The sequence below is a fragment of the Equus przewalskii genome, chromosome 11 (assembly GCF_037783145.1).
Source record: "Equus przewalskii isolate Varuska chromosome 11, EquPr2, whole genome shotgun sequence".
NCBI lineage: Eukaryota > Metazoa > Chordata > Mammalia > Perissodactyla > Equidae > Equus > Equus przewalskii.
The window spans coordinates 27,545,777-27,564,529 of record NC_091841.1 but is presented as its reverse complement, the minus strand read 5'-3'; the positions used below and the strand labels follow the sequence as shown (position 1 = coordinate 27,564,529).

General features: G+C 51.3%; 1 protein-coding gene across 2 annotated transcripts; it reads left to right on the top strand.

The window, feature by feature from the left end:
- The first annotated feature begins 6,201 nt into the window (after positions 1-6,201).
- SLC29A2 (solute carrier family 29 member 2) lies at positions 6,202-15,158 on the top strand. 2 transcript variants are annotated; one of them, XM_070564282.1, is made up of 12 exons: positions 6,202-7,132; positions 7,384-7,465; positions 8,890-9,050; positions 9,278-9,417; positions 9,779-9,913; positions 10,570-10,667; positions 10,889-10,973; positions 11,720-11,844; positions 12,097-12,202; positions 12,301-12,386; positions 13,165-13,364; positions 14,059-15,158. In XM_070564282.1, exons 1-12 carry the CDS (start codon positions 7,104-7,106, stop codon positions 14,168-14,170), a joined length of 1,359 nt encoding a protein of 452 aa, XP_070420383.1. In that variant the 5' UTR covers positions 6,202-7,103; the 3' UTR covers positions 14,171-15,158. The 2 variants fall into 2 exon arrangements, with proteins under 2 accessions (XP_070420383.1, XP_008531489.2); XM_008533267.2 differs by lacking the exons at positions 6,202-7,132; positions 7,384-7,465; positions 8,890-9,050 and having other exon boundaries at positions 9,278-9,546; positions 9,631-9,913.
- The last annotated feature ends 3,595 nt before the right edge of the window (positions 15,159-18,753 follow it).

Sequence of the window (18,753 nt, the reverse complement as noted above, 5' to 3'; positions counted from 1 at the left end):
GTTAGTAGATTGAACTATGTGAAACTGACATTTTGGCGGTTAAAAAAGATCAAATATTGGCATTTTAATATAGTGAAACTTAATAGCAAAATAAAGGATGATCCTTCGAGTTATAGATTGTTTCCTAAACTTTTGCGGTGACAATGAAGAGGAGTCCAAACATTTCATCTGACCCCTTGGAAGCAAAATGTCTCCAAAGAAATTCTTTAAAACTTTTCTTTACTCTTTGGTGTTATTGGGGAATTATTTAATTCAATCGAGGAGCTAGTAGACATCGTAATTGAGATGTTGCAGAATAATGTAATATATCTTTAGTTATATTTGAAAAATTTACCTCCTGGGAAACATCAATCCTGCTAAAATGAAGGGAATTATCAAGGGATTTAAAAATAACCCTTCTTGGGGCTGGCTGGGTGGCGCAGCAGTTAGGTGCCCACCTTTAGCTTCGGCAGCCAGGGGTTCGCAGGTTCGGATCCCCGGTGCGGACATGGCGCCGCTTGGCAAGCCATGCTGTGGCAGGTGTCCCACATATAAAGTAGAGGAAGATGGGCATGGATGTTAGCTCAGGGCCAGTCTTCCTCAGCAAAAAAGAGGAGGACTGGCAGATGTTAGCTCAGGGTTAATCTTCCTCCAAAAAAATAAATAACCCTTCTTGCAGGGAATTTCCAGTTTCCATTTTTTGTAGCAATTTGATATAAACAGGTCTTAAGAATGTCTATTTTGGATACAATTTAAAAGGACACGGACATGATGACCAGATTTAAGGATCGGTTTGAAGTTCCAGTACTGCTTGGGGTAGTAAGTCCCTCTGAAGCACATGTGGAATGTTAGCTAACACTGACACGCAAAGCAAACAGAGCTTAGAACTATGCTGGAGCCTCACACATGATTTAATCAATCTACTTCTGAAAGATTTTGGATCCAACCATGACTGTCACCTCCACTCCTTTGGAAAGAACTAAATCATATATGGCATTTCCAACAACATTTTTATTTCAAAGATTCTCATTGCAGCAGTGCAGTTACGGCAAAAGCAACAAGACCAACTGTAACTATGTATCAGAAGAAATCTGAGGGGACTCCTTTGAACAGAGGTAGCACAAAATATTATAAATTAGCAATAAATGAAATGCAGGGATCTCATTGCATTTAATTAATCAAGCTTGCTTTAAAAGTATTTATAACCCAAAATGACAAGAAATCTACAAAATGAAAATTACATATTGTAATTATTTACTTATTTGGCGATTACCTGGATTTGTAAAAAAAATCTTACTTGGAAGCTCTTCCCAGAAATCTACCTAGCCAACTCCATAATGTCTTATCCTATTACTGCTTGCTCCTTCCAAGCCACTCTATATTCCTCTTTGCCTACAAAAGACGCGATAACCTCGGAGTCCTTAAGTACTAGGGACCCACTCCACATCTTAACATGTGGTGAGCTTTCAAAGTTCTTCTGAGATATTTCACTACTATCCCAATCCCATATCATTACATCAGGAATTATTGTGACATCAAACTCGCGAATAAAACTCGGGTCATTTACACTTCTTATCTTCCTATTCCCCTTAAATCTAAACATGTTCATTAGAAGCGAGTGCAAGCAGCAAACTTCGTTTTAGAGTAGTTACGCTCACAGATTTACATATTGAAATACTATTCTATGATAAATTACTTTCGTTTTATTTTTCTTTTGCATTACACTTAGGGCATTATCATTGTTTTTTAGATTGCGTAAATGAGTTATGTTACTTGTGAATCTCTTTTAGGATTATCAAAGTGATGTTGCAAAATATGTTATGGAAAGAAGGCGTTGGGGCTGATAGAGCTGAGAACAAGTGGCCTAAAATAGTGGTTTCCAACCAGGGGCAATTTTGCGCCCAGGGGACACTTGGCAACGTGTGGAGACGTTGATTATCACAGCTGGGGGAAGGTGCTACTGGCATCTAGTGGGTGTGGTCTAGGATGCTGCTAAACCATTGTCCTACAACGCACAAGACAGCCCCCACAACAAAGAATTATCTGGCCAAATATCTGTAGCGCTAAAGTTGAGAAACCCTGATCTATGGAGCCTTCTGCACAAGTGCCCAGGAGATAAATGCAGTGGGTACACCACCACTCAGAGCAGCATTGCTTATGCTAGAATAAAAGGGGAAACAGGGCTGGCCCCGTGGCCGAGTGGTTAAGTTCGCGCGCTCCGCTGCAGACGGCCCAGTGTTTCGTTAGTTCGAATCCTGGGCGCGGACATGGCACTGCTCATCAGACCACGCTGAGGCAGCGTCCCACATGCTACAACTAGAAGAACCCACAACGAAGAATACACAACTATGTACCGGGGGGCTTTGGGGAGAAAAAGGAAAAAATAAAATCTTTAAAAAAAAAAAAAAAAAAAAAAAAAAATAAAAGGGGAAACAAACCAAGTGCCTGAAACATTTATTCAACAAGATAAGTACCGTGTGGCAGTGGAATACTATACATCAGTGAAGAGTGAATGAACAACAGCCACATCCATCATTGTGAATGAACCTCAAAAATGTGCTGAATTTTCAAAAAGCAAGTTGCATGTATGTGAAGTTCAAAACCAAGCAAAACAGAAATCGTTTGGGGACGGATTCATCCAAAATGCTGTGATAAAACTCACAGCAACCACAGTGACCTTTAGTCCGCTTATTTGAACACCTCCGTCCGCTGCCTTCTACGTCAGGGGGAAGTGATGCTTAGAAGGACAGAATTGCCTCCTAGGGCATTTGAGGGTCTTTCAGTGCTCACAGTGATGGGAGGAGAGGGTGGTAATAGCAATTAGTGGGTGAGGCAGGGACAAGAGTTATCCACCAATGCACGGGACGGTCCCACACAGGGAAAACCCGTCTGCATCCCGCACTACTTTTAACGGACTCCCCGGGCATTCACGTAGGTGGAAAAACACCTTTCACAAAAACTAACCCAACACAAATCTTAGACCAAAATATAAACTGCTTCTAGAAGATTACAGAGGAAAAAATCTAGGTGAACTTGGGTTTGTGATAAGGATTTAGATACAACACCAAAAGAATGACCCATGAAAGAAAAAAATGATAAGATGGACTGCGTTAAAATTAAAAACTTCAGCTCTGTGAAAGGAATTGTTGAGAGAATGAAGAAACGAGCCACAGACTAGGAGGAAATGTTTGCAAAACACAAATCTGATAAAGGACTTGTGTCCAAAATATACAAAGAACTCTAATTCAACCAAACGTATCCTAAGGAACCAAACAACACAATTCAAACGTGAGCAAATGATCTGAACAGACACCTCAACAAAGAAGATCGACAGATGGCAAATAAGCATATGAAAAGATGTTCAGCAGAATACATCATTAGGGAATTGCAAATTAAAACACCAACAAGATAGCACTACAAACCTATTGGAATGGCTGAAATCTAAAACATTGACAACACCAAATGCTGGCGAGGATGTGGAGCAACAGGAACGTTCCTTCATTACTGGTGGAAACACAAAATGGGACAGCCACTTGGAAGACAGTTTGAGAGCTTCTTACAAAACTAAACATGGTTTTACCATACGATCCAGCATAAATGCATATTGCTAAGCGAAAGAAGCCAGTCTGAAAAGCCAACATACTCTATGATTCCAACTATATGACATTTCAGAAAAGGGACAACTATATTGACAGTAGAAAGATCAGTGGTCGCCAGGGATTCAGGGGACGGACGGGAGGGATGAATAGATGAGGCACAAGGGACCTGCAGGGTGGTGAAACTATTCTGTATGAAACTGTAATGGTGAATACATGACATGACGCACTTGTCAAAACCCCCAGAGCTCTACCTCACACAGAGTGCACCTTAACGTAAACTATGGACCCCAGTTGGTGTAAGTTAACAATAAGTTAAGAATATTGTATCAATATTGCTTCATCAAGTATAACAAATGTACCACGTTAATGCAAGGTGTTACTAAGAAGGGGAACAGGGGAATGGGGTGGGAGGATGAATATATGAAATTATGTCCTAGTTGCTCAACTCTTCTGTAAATCTAAAACTGCTCTAAAAAGAAAATCTATTATGTTTTAATTTTATTGCCAATTTTCCGAGCCTAGATCTTAACCCCATTTTCCGTATGGACACAATGTAGTCTTTGTAAGGTTTGAAGCTACACAGCGTTTTTCAGTAATGCAGCTACTGTCTGTGTAGAAGGACACAGCTGGACTTCGTCTGGTTTGGAAATCCGCCAAGACTTGGTCACCATTTCAGAAAGTCACATCACCAATAGCAAACTAACGGTCTTTGAGCGGTCAGTTCACCGCACAGCTGTATTGTGTGTGTGTCTGCAGCCCCTGCATTCACTGTGGGTTTATAAAGACGGGCCAGCATCTGACTGCTTCATTGTGCCTCATCATTAACATATTCAGACTTGTTATTTTATTACTAAATGCTTTATTTATCCTAGGTAGCACAATTAGGATATTATATTGACATTAAATTTTGTGTGTATAGATAGGTTTTATTATATGTGAATTTCATTGCAGGAGAGTAACAAAATATTCGTCATTAAAAGGATGGCTGAGTCCGACTGAGAACCCCTGCTTTCAAATGAAATGCACACTACTTATTCAGCCCTCAGGCCTGTCATAACCAGCCCAGCTGTCACAAAGTCTCTGCCCCTTCCTCCCACCATGCCTACCAAAGGGATCTATTTGTATGTCCCAGAATGTGTCGGCATTCTCACGTCCCTGATCTTGGGACGGGCTGTTCTACCCCTGAAATGCCTTTATCCTCCTTGTTCACCGCAGTGAAGTGTTCACCAAACCTCAGTGTGCTCCTCAAGCCTCAGTTCTTCACGACTTTCCTTCGAAAACTGGTGCCACAGCTGTGCCCCACCTGCAATCTCATTTCGTTCATTTTCTCTAAATGACTCAGGTCCTCATAAATAAATTTATTTTTCATTTCTATTAAATTTGTAATCAAATTTATTTTAAAGTGAAATAAAATTATTTAAAAATATTTTATTTCGGGGCTGGCCCCGTGGCCAAGTGGTTAAGTTCGCGCGCTCCGCTGCAGGCGGCCCAGTGTTTCGTTGGTTCGAATCCTGGGCGCGGACATGGCACTGCTCATCAGACCACGCTGAGGCAGCGTCCCACATGCCACAACTAGAAGAACCCACAACGAAGAATACACAACTATGTACCGGGGGGCTTTGGGGAGAAAAAAGGAAAAAATAAAAAATAAAAAAATAAAATCTTTAAAAAAATATATTTTATTTCAACAAATTTATATTTTTAATTTACTTACTTTAATTCTAATAAATGTATCTTTTTAATTTAATTATATTTCATTTTTATTTAATTTTAATCAATTTATAAAAGTTGATTTGTTAAATTATACATAATTGTATTTTTTTTAAAAGCATATATCATTATCATAAATAAGAAACTACCACGAGTAGCCCAGAAAATAAAGCAACTATAAAAACAGAGAGAAGGAACATATAAGTTATTAACCTCTATTTAGATAAAGTCGTCAGCAGAAGCCCTGAAGCCAGCTCTTTGTTGGAGAGAGAGGGAGAGAGGGAAATTAACAGGTGTTAGAAACATGTTGGCTCCTAAATGAGAATTTCCCCCTTGATATATTCCGAAGGCCTGAAAGCAAAATGAAAAGAGAATAACTTTCTCTTTCAGCGTAATTTAATGCCATCTCTGTTCTCCCTGAAACCACTTGTACATCATTAAAATCCATTTATTCACCAAGCTTTTATGACATCAAGCACCTGCTACAGACCGGGCAGTGGCACCGCACGTTTGCGATAATAAAACGCTGAACCAGCCAAGCAGTCTTTGCCCCACAGACTCACAGTCGGCTGGAGAAAAAACCACAAGTACCTGGAAATGGCCATAAAATTTCGTTACTTGTGAGAATAATTTGTGTACTTCTCCAGTATCCCCTATATGCACGGTGACAGCAGAGAACACAAATCCACTCGTAAATGACATGAGTTAGAGCAAATTAATTTCAAAATGCAATGGTTTATAATCTTATCAGTTTTTCACAGAAAAAAAGTGGGAGGTGGGTGTATCGTAATATGTTTGACGTGATATGACCTGGGACCGCCGAAAGTCTCTTTTTTTTTTTTTTTTTCAAGCGCCGGTGGCGGGAAGGCAAGAGGCGAGGCTGGGGAGGGGCCAGCGCTCACCTCCGGGTCATCTTTTCCTCCGGAGCTTTGCTTAACCCCTCACTGCTCCGCACGCAGCTCAGCTTCACCGCCACCGGGAAGCCCGCCTGGACGCTCCAGCGGGGCCCACGCCTCCGCTGTGCGCCCCAAAGACTCGGCCCTTCTCCAGGCACCAGCTGGAGGAAAAGGGTCCGTCTGTCCGTCTGTCTTCCAGACCGGCCCAGAGGCTCCGCCAGCACGGGCATCTGGCCCTCTCCTCGGCCTCCGGAAGCGCCCAGCTCGGCGCAGCTCGCCAGGACCGCAGGCGACGGACGGTCTCTCTGGCTTCCCCGGGCGCCGGCCCCGCTCGGGTTACACCCGGGTTGGGGCTCCGCAGGCGCGCGGCGAGCAGGGCCCTCCGGGGGCTCCAGCCAGCGCGCTCTGGCACCACCTCCGAGCTAGCGGAGGGGACAGAACACCCCGCAGGTTAGTCCAGAGCTCTCGGCTGGACTCCCGCCTCTCAGCCCGCAAGGATCCGGGGCAGGCGCCCGCGGAGAGATGAGGCGGCAGGGGGACCCTCCTGAGTCAGCCACTTCTAAGCCGCACCTGGCGGCGCGAGGAGCCATGGGGTCCTGGGCTGGAGGTCAGCGGGTGTCTGACGCCTAAGTCTGGAGTCCCTGCAGGGGGAAGCGCGGAGGGGTGGTGCCACCTTCTGTCCCCACCCCGGGGGCGGAGCCAATATCTGAGCCTGCGGAGCGTGAGTCCCGCCCAAATCCGCCAGGGGCTGCTTCCCTCGCTGGCGCCAACCCCGCCTCTTCCAGGGAGACCCGACCCGCCTCCCCTTTGCCCACCGCCAGCAAGACCCAGCCTCCGGGGTCCTCCCGCCCTTGAGCCCGGCGCAGGTGCAGGGGCGGCACCGCCCTCCTGCCGCCTGGGCGCATCCCTCCGGGCGGCCATGGCGCGAGGAGATGTACCGCAGGACAGGCGAGTTGGGGACCGGTGGGGTGCGTACGGGGATCCGGGTGGCCGTGGGCTACGCAGACCCGCTCCCTTTGGGCGCTCCAAAGCTCAAAGCAAACCAAATGGAACTACAGTTCCCATCAGCCGCCTCCCTCGGCTGCCTGAGCCGAGGTAATGGGGCTTGTAGTCCGCTCTCCGGAGACGGCGGCCTGGGAAGCGGGAGGGGCGGCCGAGGCGGTGCGTCCTCGGGGTGACCTTCTGACTGATCCCCACAGCTACCACTTAGTCGGGATCAGCTTCTTTATCCTGGGCCTGGGCACTCTGCTTCCCTGGAACTTCTTCATCACGGCCATCCCGGTGAGACACGAGGCTGGACAGACAGCCCCACGGCCACAGCCACCATCTCTCCCTCCAGCCGCCGTGGACTTGAGGCGTCCCAGGCGCTCTCCCCACCACGCCGGCTTTGACTCCTCATTATCCCCGTTTGTACGGCTGAAGTACGGAGCCTCAGAGAGGGGAGGCGCCCCTGGCCCGGCTAGGGGAGGCCAAGCGTTCAGGGATGCTTAGGCCTGGAGGGGCAAGGTCACCAGCTCAGGCAGCCCTGCAGAGCCAGCAAAGAGCTACCCGCCCACTACCTCTGTTTGTCACTATTGCTGGGCTGGTCACTCCAAAAGTGGGTCATCCAAGTCCTTGATTTTCTTCGAAATGGCACAGATTACATTCATTCATCCAACAGATAATGAATGTGTACCTACTGTGGACCAGACCATGTTCAGGGCACTGGAGGGACAGGAGGAAACACGACAGAGAAAGGCTCCATCCTCCGGTGGCTTATATGCTCTCAAGGGAAGGCAGAAACGTGGGGCTGTGTTCTCTTTGGGACTAGGTTATTCACATATATTCAATGCACCAGCTTTCCAGATGCCTCTCCGGTGCCTGGAGACCCAAAGATGAATCAGCGCCTGGTCTTGTGAGCAAGATGGGTGCCCAAGAGCTGTTAATAATGTGACAGGACACATGCCATCCCAAGCTTGGAGCAGAGTCTTGTGGGTTCTCAGGGGAGGGAGCAATTCCTTCTGCTTCACGGGGGGGGGGGGGGGGGGGGGGGCAGGGCCAGAGGGGTAGGAAGGGGGAGAGCGTTTCAGGTGGAGATGACAGCCTTGTGAAGACACTGAGGCAGGGGAGTGCCAGCCTGTTCAGAGAAAGAGCCACAGCCTGGGCTGCCTGGAGCTTAGTGGGCCGGAGCAGGAGAAGGGGCGCAAAGGGAGGCGGGGGTCTGGTTCTGAAAGGCCCCAAATGCTGTTCCAAAACCTTCGGGCTTTGCCCTGCAGGCAATAGGGAGCCATGGGCAGAGGGGAGGGGGAGGTTAAGCAGAGCCTTATGCATTTCAGAGAGAATGCAGTTAGTCTGCACCTAGGCCAGAACCTGGCTTACAGTAGGCGCTCAATAAATACTTAGGAATCTAAAAGCTGCTGCAGGAGTCAGGGTGGGAGCTGGGACCAGGGCACTGAAGGGGAGGTGTGATTTAAAGATGGAGCAAGGCCCGAGTTAGGGGAGCTTAGGGCCTGGCCTCTGTCCTAGACTTCAGCTGTTCAACTCAAAGCACATTCGTGGAGAGCCGACTGTGTGCCATGTGCTGGGAGCAGTACACGGACACACAGACAGCCCCCGCAGACATTAACCAAGCAGTCCCAAGTATGAGGGAAGCCGGGGGGAAAGCTGAGGCTTCCTGAGGGGAGGTTGTAGGGTGACCTGTACCCCCTGCCCTGGCATCCTGGCAGTACTTCCAGGGGAGGCTGGCAGGGGCCAACAGCACCGCCGAGACCCTGGGCACCAACCACACGGGCCCTGCAGACGCCTTCAACTTCAACAACTGGGTGACGCTGCTGTCCCAGCTGCCACTGCTGCTCTTCACTCTCCTCAACTCCTTCCTGTACCAGTGGTGAGAGGCCCCACCCTTGAGCTCCCTCCAGGCCATCCCTCTGTTGTCCCTCACCAGCCCCTGCTGAGGCAGCTCCCTCCCAGCCCAGGGAAGTCCTCCTGTCTTTCCTCTGCTCCCCCTGCACCTCCCCCCAGCCCCCACTGTCCTGCCCTGGGCTGACCCTCTGGCCCACATCCCCCTGCCCGGCCTGGGCCCAGCCGATACCCACTCTGCCCCGCTGTGAGCAGCATCCCTGAGACGGTCCGGATTCTGGGCAGCCTGCTGGTCATCCTGCTGCTCTTTACCCTGACGGCGGCGTTGGTCAAGGTGGACGTGAGCCCTGGGCCCTTCTTCTCCATCACCATGGCCTCCGTCTGGTTCATCAACTGTGAGCTCCACCGCCCCTCCCCATTCCCCACCCCACCCACCCAGGCCTTCAGCCCAGCCTCTTCTTTGTAACTAAATGGGCCCAACATATCCAAGAAGGAAGACAGCAGCAGCATCACTCATATCCCTGGTGAGAAACAGGCCCATAGGGAGAGGAAAAGTCACTTGTCCCAGGCCCCACAGTGACCTAAGAGCAGGCCTCCTGGCCCCACAGACCTATGGCTGCACCTCAGAAGAAGAGTCAGTGAGGAGTGTTACACCAGAGTGCCCGGACCTAATCCAGAGTCCCCTGTGCACCCCGCCGACACCTCCTCCTGAGGCCTGCCTAGTGGAGCGGCGACCCCACTCTTGTCCCTCTACAGCTTTCTGTGCAGTTCTGCAGGGCAGCCTCTTCGGGCAGCTGGGCACCATGCCTTCCACCTACAGCACCCTCTTTCTCAGCGGCCAGGGCCTGGCTGGGATCTTCGCTGCCCTTGCCATGCTCATGTCCATGGCCAGTGAGTGGATTTGGGTGGCTGGAGGGCAGGGGTGGCCTCAGGGAGTCTGGGGTGCAGAGGGGGTGTGCCAGGAGTGAGCCGCCTTGGGTTCTAGGTGGGGACGGAGGTGACGGGGTGATGGGGAGCTGGGGATTGAGTTTGGGGTAGGGAGCAGGACTCCTGGGTTCTACAGTGAGAGAATGACCGGGTGAGGACTGGGTTAACTTGGGGCCTGGGGCAGGATTTCTGAGGCCAGCACTCGAATGTGGCAGCAAATTGAAGTTGAAGGAAGGGGGGACGGGTTTGGGATTCAGAGGACCTGGGGTCTGAATCCCGGTTCCACTGCTCCCAGCTGGGGGCATTAACAAGACACTTAACGTGTGTCGGTTTCCCCACCTAAATGATTACCGTAGCTCCATCCTCACATTGTAAGAAGCGTGCAGTAATAATGAGCAAGTAGTAGGTGCTCAACAAAAATAACACGTAGGGCAGAGGGAGAGAAGTGAAGGGCTGGGCTGGGACTCTGCACAAGATTCCCGAGTGTGTCAGTGAGAGGAGTGGAAGAGGCCAGAGGGCGAACCTGAGAAGTGCTTCATGGGTGGTGGGACAGGAGTCGTCAGCCCTGTGGGAGCCTGCGGGACCAGCCACTTCCCGCTGCAGCTGAAGTTTCTGCACAGGTGGCGTGGATGCCCAGACCTCCGCCCTGGGGTACTTCATCACGCCCTGCGTGGGCATCCTCATGTCCATCGTGTGTTACCTGAGCCTGCCTCACCTGGTGAGCCTGGTACTGGGCTCAAGGGCCCACTTCAGAGCATCTCAGATACAGCCTGAGTCTGAGGCCCCGAGAGAGGCCAGGGGAGGCGGAGGGCACCTGGGCCCCGTCCTAATCCCCAAAGGAGTCAGCCACTGGGGGACCCCAGCCTCTTAGCCACCAGGATGGGAAGGGATCCAGACACCTCAGCCAAGCCAGGCAGGGCCAACACTTTCTTTCTGCAGGAGTTTGCCCGCTACTACCTGGCCAAGGAACCATCGAAGGCTCAAGGTCAGGAGCTGGAGACCAAAGCTGAGCTCCTCCATTCTGGTGAGCCCGGGACCCTGCTGGGGAGGTGAAACCCAGAAGAGGCTAGAGCCACCTCAGCAGGAAAGCATTGCCCCTCTGTCCCCAGCTAAAGCCCTCACCCCTAGTAGCTTTATATGAGCAGAGGCAGAAGGGAAGGGTGGTCAGTGGGATCAAAGTTGTCCCTGTCGCCTCAGTTTGGGCCTCAGTTTCCACCTCTATAAAATGGAGAGGCAGGGAGCTGGCCTGGTGGTATAGTGGTTAAGTTCGTGACCTACACACTGCTCATCAAGCCATGCTGTGGCAGCATCCCACATACAAAAAATAGAGGAAGATTGGCAACACATGTTAGCTAAGGGCCAATCTTGCTCACCAAAAAACAAAAAAAAAAGGGAGGCAGTAGAGCTTCAGGCATGCAAGTTCTGGATTCAAATGCATCTGAGTTTGAATCCTGGCTTCACAACATCCAAGCTGTGTGACCTTAGGCAAAGTCACTTAACCCCTCTGAGCCTCAGTTTCTTTATTTGTAAAGCAATGGCACTGAGATATTCCATGTAAGGTGCTTAAGTCCGCCTGGCACATGTGTGTGCTTAATAAATAGTAGCGAAGCCGATTTCCGTTATTAATTCTCTTTGCCCCCACCTTGGGCTGTGGCGGTGCGGGGTGCGGGGGTGGTCACTTGTTGTAACTGCCGGGAACCTCCCTCCCTGGGGCCTGGCTGGCACACGCATGAGTCACAGGCATGATCCCGCCCTCCTCTCTTGCTCCAGATGAGAAGGACGGGATTCCCAACAGCCCCCTGACTCTGGATCTTGACTCTGAGAAGGAGCCAGAGTTGGAGCCAGAGGAGCCACAACAGCCAGGAAAACCTTCAGTTTTCGTTGTCTTCCGAAAGGTCTGGCTTGGCTCTAGCCCTCAACCGCCACCCCTGGGGCAGAGGGAGCCACTCTCTCCAGCTCTCCCCAGGGACTCTTAGATGGAAGGGGTCTTCGTTCTCACCTTGTCCACCCCAAGGTGACAGGGTCATAGTGGGTTGGGGACACAGCTGGGCCAGGCTCCCGGGGTCCTGGGAGGTCCCGAGGGCTGGGGCTGAGCATGGGGCCCCAGGTCTGCCCCGCCGGCTCACGTCCCTGCGTCTGGCTCCCAGATCTGGCTGACGGCGCTGTGCCTTGTGTTGGTCTTCACAGTCACCCTGTCTGTCTTCCCGGCCATCACAGCCATGGTGACCAGCTCCACCAGTCCTGGGAAGTGGAGTGAGTGACGGGAAGCGGAAGAGGGCAGGGCGGAGGGTGTGCCGGGGAGAGAGGGAGGAGGGGAGTCCGCCCCAGGACAAGCCCTCCCTCTCTCCCAGGTCAGTTCTTCAACCCCGTCTGCTGCTTCCTTCTCTTCAACGTCATGGACTGGCTGGGACGGAGCCTGACCTCCTACTTCCTGTGGGTGAGGGCACCAAGGCTGCGGTGATCTGACAGTTTTAGGAAGCAGTCAGGGATCAGAGGGGGTGAAAGAGCACAGAAAGGCGATTTCCCAACAGTCCAACTGGTTGGGTCTGGCAATGGAACAGCAGGCCAAGTGGCGGTGAGCACCTGGCCCCTGGAGGGATGCAAGCCAGGGCTTGACTGTGAGCCCCTTGAAAGCAGAAGCCATGTCCAATTGACCTGTGTCCCCAGCATCCAGCCCAGGGCCCAGCCTCGGTGCTCACAGACTCTCACGTGGAGGTTCCTGCACCACATGAGAGGTTGGGCAAGATTCCTAGTGTTTGGGTTGCTTTTAGCCAAGGTGCTGCTTCTTTAAATGAAAGCTTCCAGGGAGACACAACAAATAAAGTAGATCAAAGAGGAGCTGCTCTGATCCAAGCCAGGATGGGCCTGGATCCCCAGCTTCCAATCCCCTTCAGCAACCCCGTCTGTTCCAAAGGGGTCTGTGGAACCCCCAGGGGTGCTCGGAGGAACTGAGTTTGAAAACCAAACTCCTCTCCCAGTTCTGCCATGGGGAGAGCACAGGCTGATGCTCAGGAGAGGCAGAGGCTGGCCCCAGGCCGGTCCTCGATTGCTGGGTGGCCTTGGCCCAGCCCCTCGCTCTCCAGAGGCCCAAGTGCTGGTCCTCGGCGGCTCATGTAGGGTAGGTCAGGGGAAGTGGTGAGTGAATCTATCGGGGCGCCCCTGGAGCACAGAGACCCCGCTGCCAGGGACCACCCTCACCCCAGCTTCTGCTGCAGCCGGACGAGGACAGCCGGCTGCTGCCCCTGCTGGTCTGCCTGCGTGTCCTGTTTGTGCCGCTCTTCATGCTGTGCCACGTGCCCAAGAGGTCCCGGCTGCCCATCCTCTTCCCACAGGACGCCTATTTCATCACTTTCATGCTGCTCTTTGCCGTTTCCAATGGTTACCTGATGTCCCTCACCATGTGCCTGGCACCCAGGTCTGGGGGCTGGTGGGGGAGGGCGGGGGGGAAGGGAAGTGGGCCAGCCTGCAAGGGAGGGCCCACCCTGCTTCTGGCCAGCCCAGCCCTAGCTGCTCCAAGTCTCGCTGGCGCCACCCTGTCAGGTCAGGTCTCAACTGCTGAGCCGACCCCAGGCCAGCAGCTGGGGAGCGGAAGCCTCAACAGGGGAGGTTCCTGCCTACTGTAGTAGCCCACATTCTGGGGGCTCCTCTCTGGGCCTCAGTTTCCCCATCCATGAAATAAGTGGGTTGGACTGTCATTCCTAAGGGCCCAGTTACTCCCCAAATTCTCAGTTGAGGGGAAGTTAAGGTTTTAATCCAAAGCAAAGTTTATGAGCTATCTACTCCAGGGACAATGGAGTTGAAAATCCAGGGAGAGTAAAGGTGACAGGGAGGACCAGGTTGGGGACATTTTGTCAAGAGGGAGGGCAGTGGAATCTAGAGTCAGATGGTACTGGACCCCAGGGGCCTGAGACATGTCCTTGTCCAGTGGCCTCGTTTTACAGATCAGGAAACGGAAGTCCAGAGAGAAGGGCCTAACTATAGTGACCCAGAGGCTGGGCCAGCCCAGACGATAACTCAGGCGTCCTGTTGTAAGGAGGGCAGACGGCGCCGGGGCTGGGGCCAGGTCTGGCTCGGCATTTTCTAAGAGCTCCTACTCCTGTGTGTTCTAGGCAGGTGCTGCCACATGAGAAGGAGGTGGCCGGCACCCTCATGACCTTCTTCCTGGCCCTGGGGCTCTCCTGTGGGGCCGCTCTCTCCTTCCTCTTCAAGGCGCTGCTCTGAAGTGCTCCGTCCACAGCTCTCCCAGCAGCTCTCTTCTCGCTGCCCCCTTTGGAGCTGAGACCCAGCGCAGGGGGCAAGGCGAGCCGGGCTCAAGCCCCTGCTGGGCTGAGGCCCCTTGGTCTGGGGGTGCCAGGAGGAGGCGGGCGCTGCTCTCCTTCCTGGGCTGGCAGTCATTTAGGGTGCTACAAGGAGGAATTCACCACCCGTCATTCCAACCCTCACCCAGGAACGGAGCTGACACAGACAGACTATCTGGATGTGCATAAGACCTCACTGACAGGGTGCTGATCAGGGAAAAGAGGGCCGGGGACCATGGCCCTTCCTCACCGTCAGGAGTGCGTTTGTTAATCACAAGAAACCCACCTGCTAATCGCCAGGGATCAGAGGCCACCAGCGGAGCCTTGCCGAGGGTGTGGCTGGTGTGGCCCCAGCCTCAGGTTCAGAGTGGAGTGAGGGCCAGCCCAGAGAAGGAGCTCCTCTTCTCCCCAGGCCTCAGCAATCTCACAATCGAGTCCCTCGGACCTCAGGACAGAGGCTGCCGGGGCAGTTGAGGGAGCATGGAGAAGGAACAGGTGTTAGGGGTTTGAGGGTGCTCAAAGGACCCTCTGGGCCTCCAACAGTGTTTTCATTGTCAACACTTCCTGTCTCCGCTCCCCAGAGTCCAGCTGGGCCTGGGTCCGGGAACCGCAGTTGGCCTGCATGTGTGCACTGCACTTCACAGTGTGTAAAGCTCTTCCACACCCGCTTTCTCACCAAAGCCACATTGAGGCCCTTGGAGGGAAACAGGCAGGGACTGTGCTCCCCCTTTGTACAGGTGAGGAAACCGAGTCCCAGGGGAAAGTGACTGGTTCGTGGCAGAGCCAGGAGCCAGCCCCCCACTTCCCCGCCCCCCCAGTAGGTGCTGCTGTTCACCTGCTTCTCTTTTCCTTCTTGCTGTTTCTCCCTCTGACCCCGCTCCTGGGTCTAATAACAACCTTCTTCATTTGTATCATGAATTCGCTGAGTCTTTATTTCCAAAGTGCTTTCAGCTCTATTGGCTTTGATGAGCTGGGCGGGGTGGGAAGACGGTACCCATTTGACTGACGGGATGCCTGAAGCCCTGAGAGGGGCAGAGATTCATGGGCATCCCTGTGCTGGGCCCTCTCTACCACGTGATGGCCAAGGGGTACTGGCTGCAAGGAGCCCTGTGCTCCTGGGCAGAGCACCTGGCTACATGGACGAATGTGGCTCTCCCTTCCACCGGCGTCCTCTGCCTCCCCAGACACCCCCTCCCCTCCCTCCATTCTGAGAAACAGAGCCTCAGAGGCAGTGAGCCAGTTCTCCGGAAGGATGGAGGAAAGGCCTGCTTCCCCCACACACCTGTGCATCCTACCCAGCCCAGAGGAGAGCGAGGGTCTTTTGCTATTATAGGCACCGGCCTTTCTGCCCACTTGCCCCCTGCCTTCTGTGAACACTCACTGAGCAGCTGTTTTATACCAGGCACTGGGCCAGCACAGGGCCCCTGCTCAGAAACCAGGGGTTGTTTTGCTGTCAAAGAGGAAAGTGAAGCAAGAGATGACCTTGGTAGCAGAAATAAAGCCACAGGGCAGACCCCAAGTGAGGATTCATTCCTTTGACCACTATTCACTGTGCCAGACCCTAGCTGGTCTGGTGACCCTGAAACAAAGGACATGTGGTCCCTGCTCCCAAGGCCACAGGAAGAAGAATGTAACTTGTGATGGGGCTTGTGAGGGCCCTACAGAAGTGAGTAATATAAGACTCCAGAGGAGGGGGCCGTTGATCCCACTTGGAAGTCAGGGCAGGCATCCTGGAGGAGGTGTCTCCCCAGCTGGGCCTTGAGGGGTGAATATGAGTTTGCTGGGCTGAGGTCGGGGAGGAACATCCCAGTCAGAGGTATTAGAGAGTGTGGAAGGCATGGATATGGATTATTCAGGAAACAGTGGGGACTGCTCGTTGCAGGGGGGCGGTGAATCCCTAGGGTGTGAGAGGAGAGGAGAGGATGAAGCTGGAGCAGTGGGTTGGGGACAAATGATGAAGGGCCTCAGTGATTAGAGAGAGGAGAGGGATACAGGAGAGAAGAGGGCAGCTGCCTCTACAGAGGCCATTTAACATGGTGCTTAAGCGTATGTGCGCTGACCCAGAGTCCTGGGTTCAAGGCCAGGCCGTTTCATTTACAAGCAGTGGGAACTGGGACATGCCCAAGTCTGGGGTCCTGGAGAGAGGTCGGGGCTGGAGCACAGACTGACATTTCCTAATGGGTAGTTGTAGTCCTGGGAGTATCTTGCACAGACCACAAGGCCCAGCTGCACCCTTTGACGGAGACTGGTGGGGCAGGACCCCAACACCTCCTGGGTCTTCTCTTTCTCCACCTTCAGAGACTGTTGTCTCTGGTACCCAAAAGCCCCCTAGACCTGCCAGACCTCCCCTCGCAAACCAGGCAACAGTCCGGGGAACCCATCAGTGCTGGTCCATGGTCATCTGAAGCAGGCCCAGGTTGGGGTGAGCAGTGAAGGATGAGCCCAGAAAGAGGACACTCACTCATCAGATGTCCTTATGATGTCACAAGCTCAATTTCCTTCTTCCCATCCTCCTTTGGAGTAGATCTGCCCACCTTTCCCATCACATCAGAATGTAACTGGCTTTTTATGTTAGAAATAATCCTTGGGCTGATGGGCCACACCTGCCCGTCCCTCACCGGACGCCCAGTTCCCTGGCCACTGCCACCTCTCCAGCCTGACACAGCTCTGCCGGTAGGCCCGGGTTCCCTCAGAAGCAGCCAGTTTCCATCAGCAAACACTTGGAGAGGGCTCTGGGTGGAGGGCACTGAGACAGGCTCGGTGGAGGGACACCAACATTTGAAGGCCAGTCCTTACCTTCAAGTTGCTCACCCTTTTATGAGGAGGCCTCCTGGTTTGTAAATTGATTCAACTCTCCAATTAAAAAGGCAGAGAGTGTCAGAATGGATTAAAAATAAATTCAACCACATGCTCTCTACAAGAAACTCACTTTACAGCCCAAAATACAAATAGGTTGAAAGTGAAAACATGAAAAAAGATATTCCGTGCAAACAGTGACCAAAAGACAGTTGGGGTGGATATACTGATATCGGACAAAATAGACAAAACGTCAAAAATCATTTGAGAGACAAAGAAAGATGTTATATATTCATAAAAGGGTAAATCCATCAAGAAGATATAATAGTTACAAACATATACATGCCTAACAACAAAGTCCTAAAAATTCTGAAGCAAAAATGGACAAAATTGAAGGAGAAATAGACATTTCTATAATAACCGCTGGAGACTTCAATATCCCACTTTCTTCTATGAGATTTTTTTTTTTTTGGAGGAAGATTAGCCCTGAGCTAACTACTGCCAGTCCTCCTCTTTTTTTCTGAGGAAGACTGGCCCTGAGCTAACATCCATGCCTATCTTCCTCTACTTTATATGTGGGATGCCTACCACAGCATGGCGTGCCAAGCAGCGCCATGTCCACACCTGGGATCTGAACCAGCAAACCTCGGGCCGCCGAGAAGCGGAACGTGCGAACTTAACCGCTGCGCCACCAGGCTGGCCCCCTCCAATATCCCACTTTCAATAAAAGATAGAACAACTAGACAGAAAAGATCAATAAGAAAATAGAGAAGTTGAACATTCTAGAAACCAACTAGGCCAAGGGGACATACACAGAATACTCCATCTAAAAACAGCAGAATATACCTTCTCAAGTGCACATGAAACATTCTCCAGGATAGATCATAAACAAAGCTGCAATAAATTTTAAAAGATTGAAATCATACAAAGTATCTTTTCCAATCACAATGGAATAAAACGAGAAATCAAAACAGAAGAAAAACTGGAAACTTCACAAGTATGTGGAAATTAAACACAAACAACTAAAGGGCTAAAAAGAAAATCAAAAGAGGAATTAGAAAATACTTTCAGATAAATGAAAATGACAACACAGCATAATAAAATTCATGAGACACAGCGAAAGAAGCATAGAGAGGAAATGTATAGCTCTAAATGCCTATGTTAAAAAGGAAGAAGAATCTAGAAAAACAAGAGCGGATTAAACCCAAAGCGAGTAGAAGGAAGGAGATGATAAAGACCAGAGTGGAGTGGCTGGCCCTATGGCTCAGTGGTTAAGGTCATGAGCTTTGCTTCGGCGGCCCAGGGTTTCACCGGTTCGTAATCCTGGGCGCGGACGTGGCACCGCTCATCAGGCCATGCTGAGGCAGTGTCCCACAGAGCACAACCATAGGGACCTGCAACTAGAATATACGACGGGAGGGGCTTTGGAAAGAAGAGGAAGAAAAAAAAAAGAAGATTAGCAACAGATGTTAGTTCAGGTGCCAACCTTTAAAATAAAATAAATTTTAAAAAAGACTTCAAAATTACTAAAATCAGAAATGAACGTGGGGCCATTACTATGGATTATACAGAAACAAAAAGGATTGTAAGAGAAAACTATGAATAACTGTACACCAACAAATGAGAAACCCAGATGAAATGGACAAATTCCTAGAAACACACAAACTACCAAAACTGACTCAAAAAGAAATAGGAAATCTGAAGATACCT

Bases quoted from the DNA above. Each gene is read 5' to 3' on its own strand.
- SLC29A2 (XM_070564282.1), top strand. From the start codon at position 7,104: ATGGCGCGAGGAGATGTACCGCAGGACAG. The intron at 9,914-10,569 runs GTGAGTGGATTT...GTTTCTGCACAG, and splicing joins CATGCTCATGTCCATGGCCA to GTGGCGTGGATGCCCAGACC. The intron at 10,974-11,719 runs GTGAGCCCGGGA...CTCTTGCTCCAG, and splicing joins AGCTGAGCTCCTCCATTCTG to ATGAGAAGGACGGGATTCCC.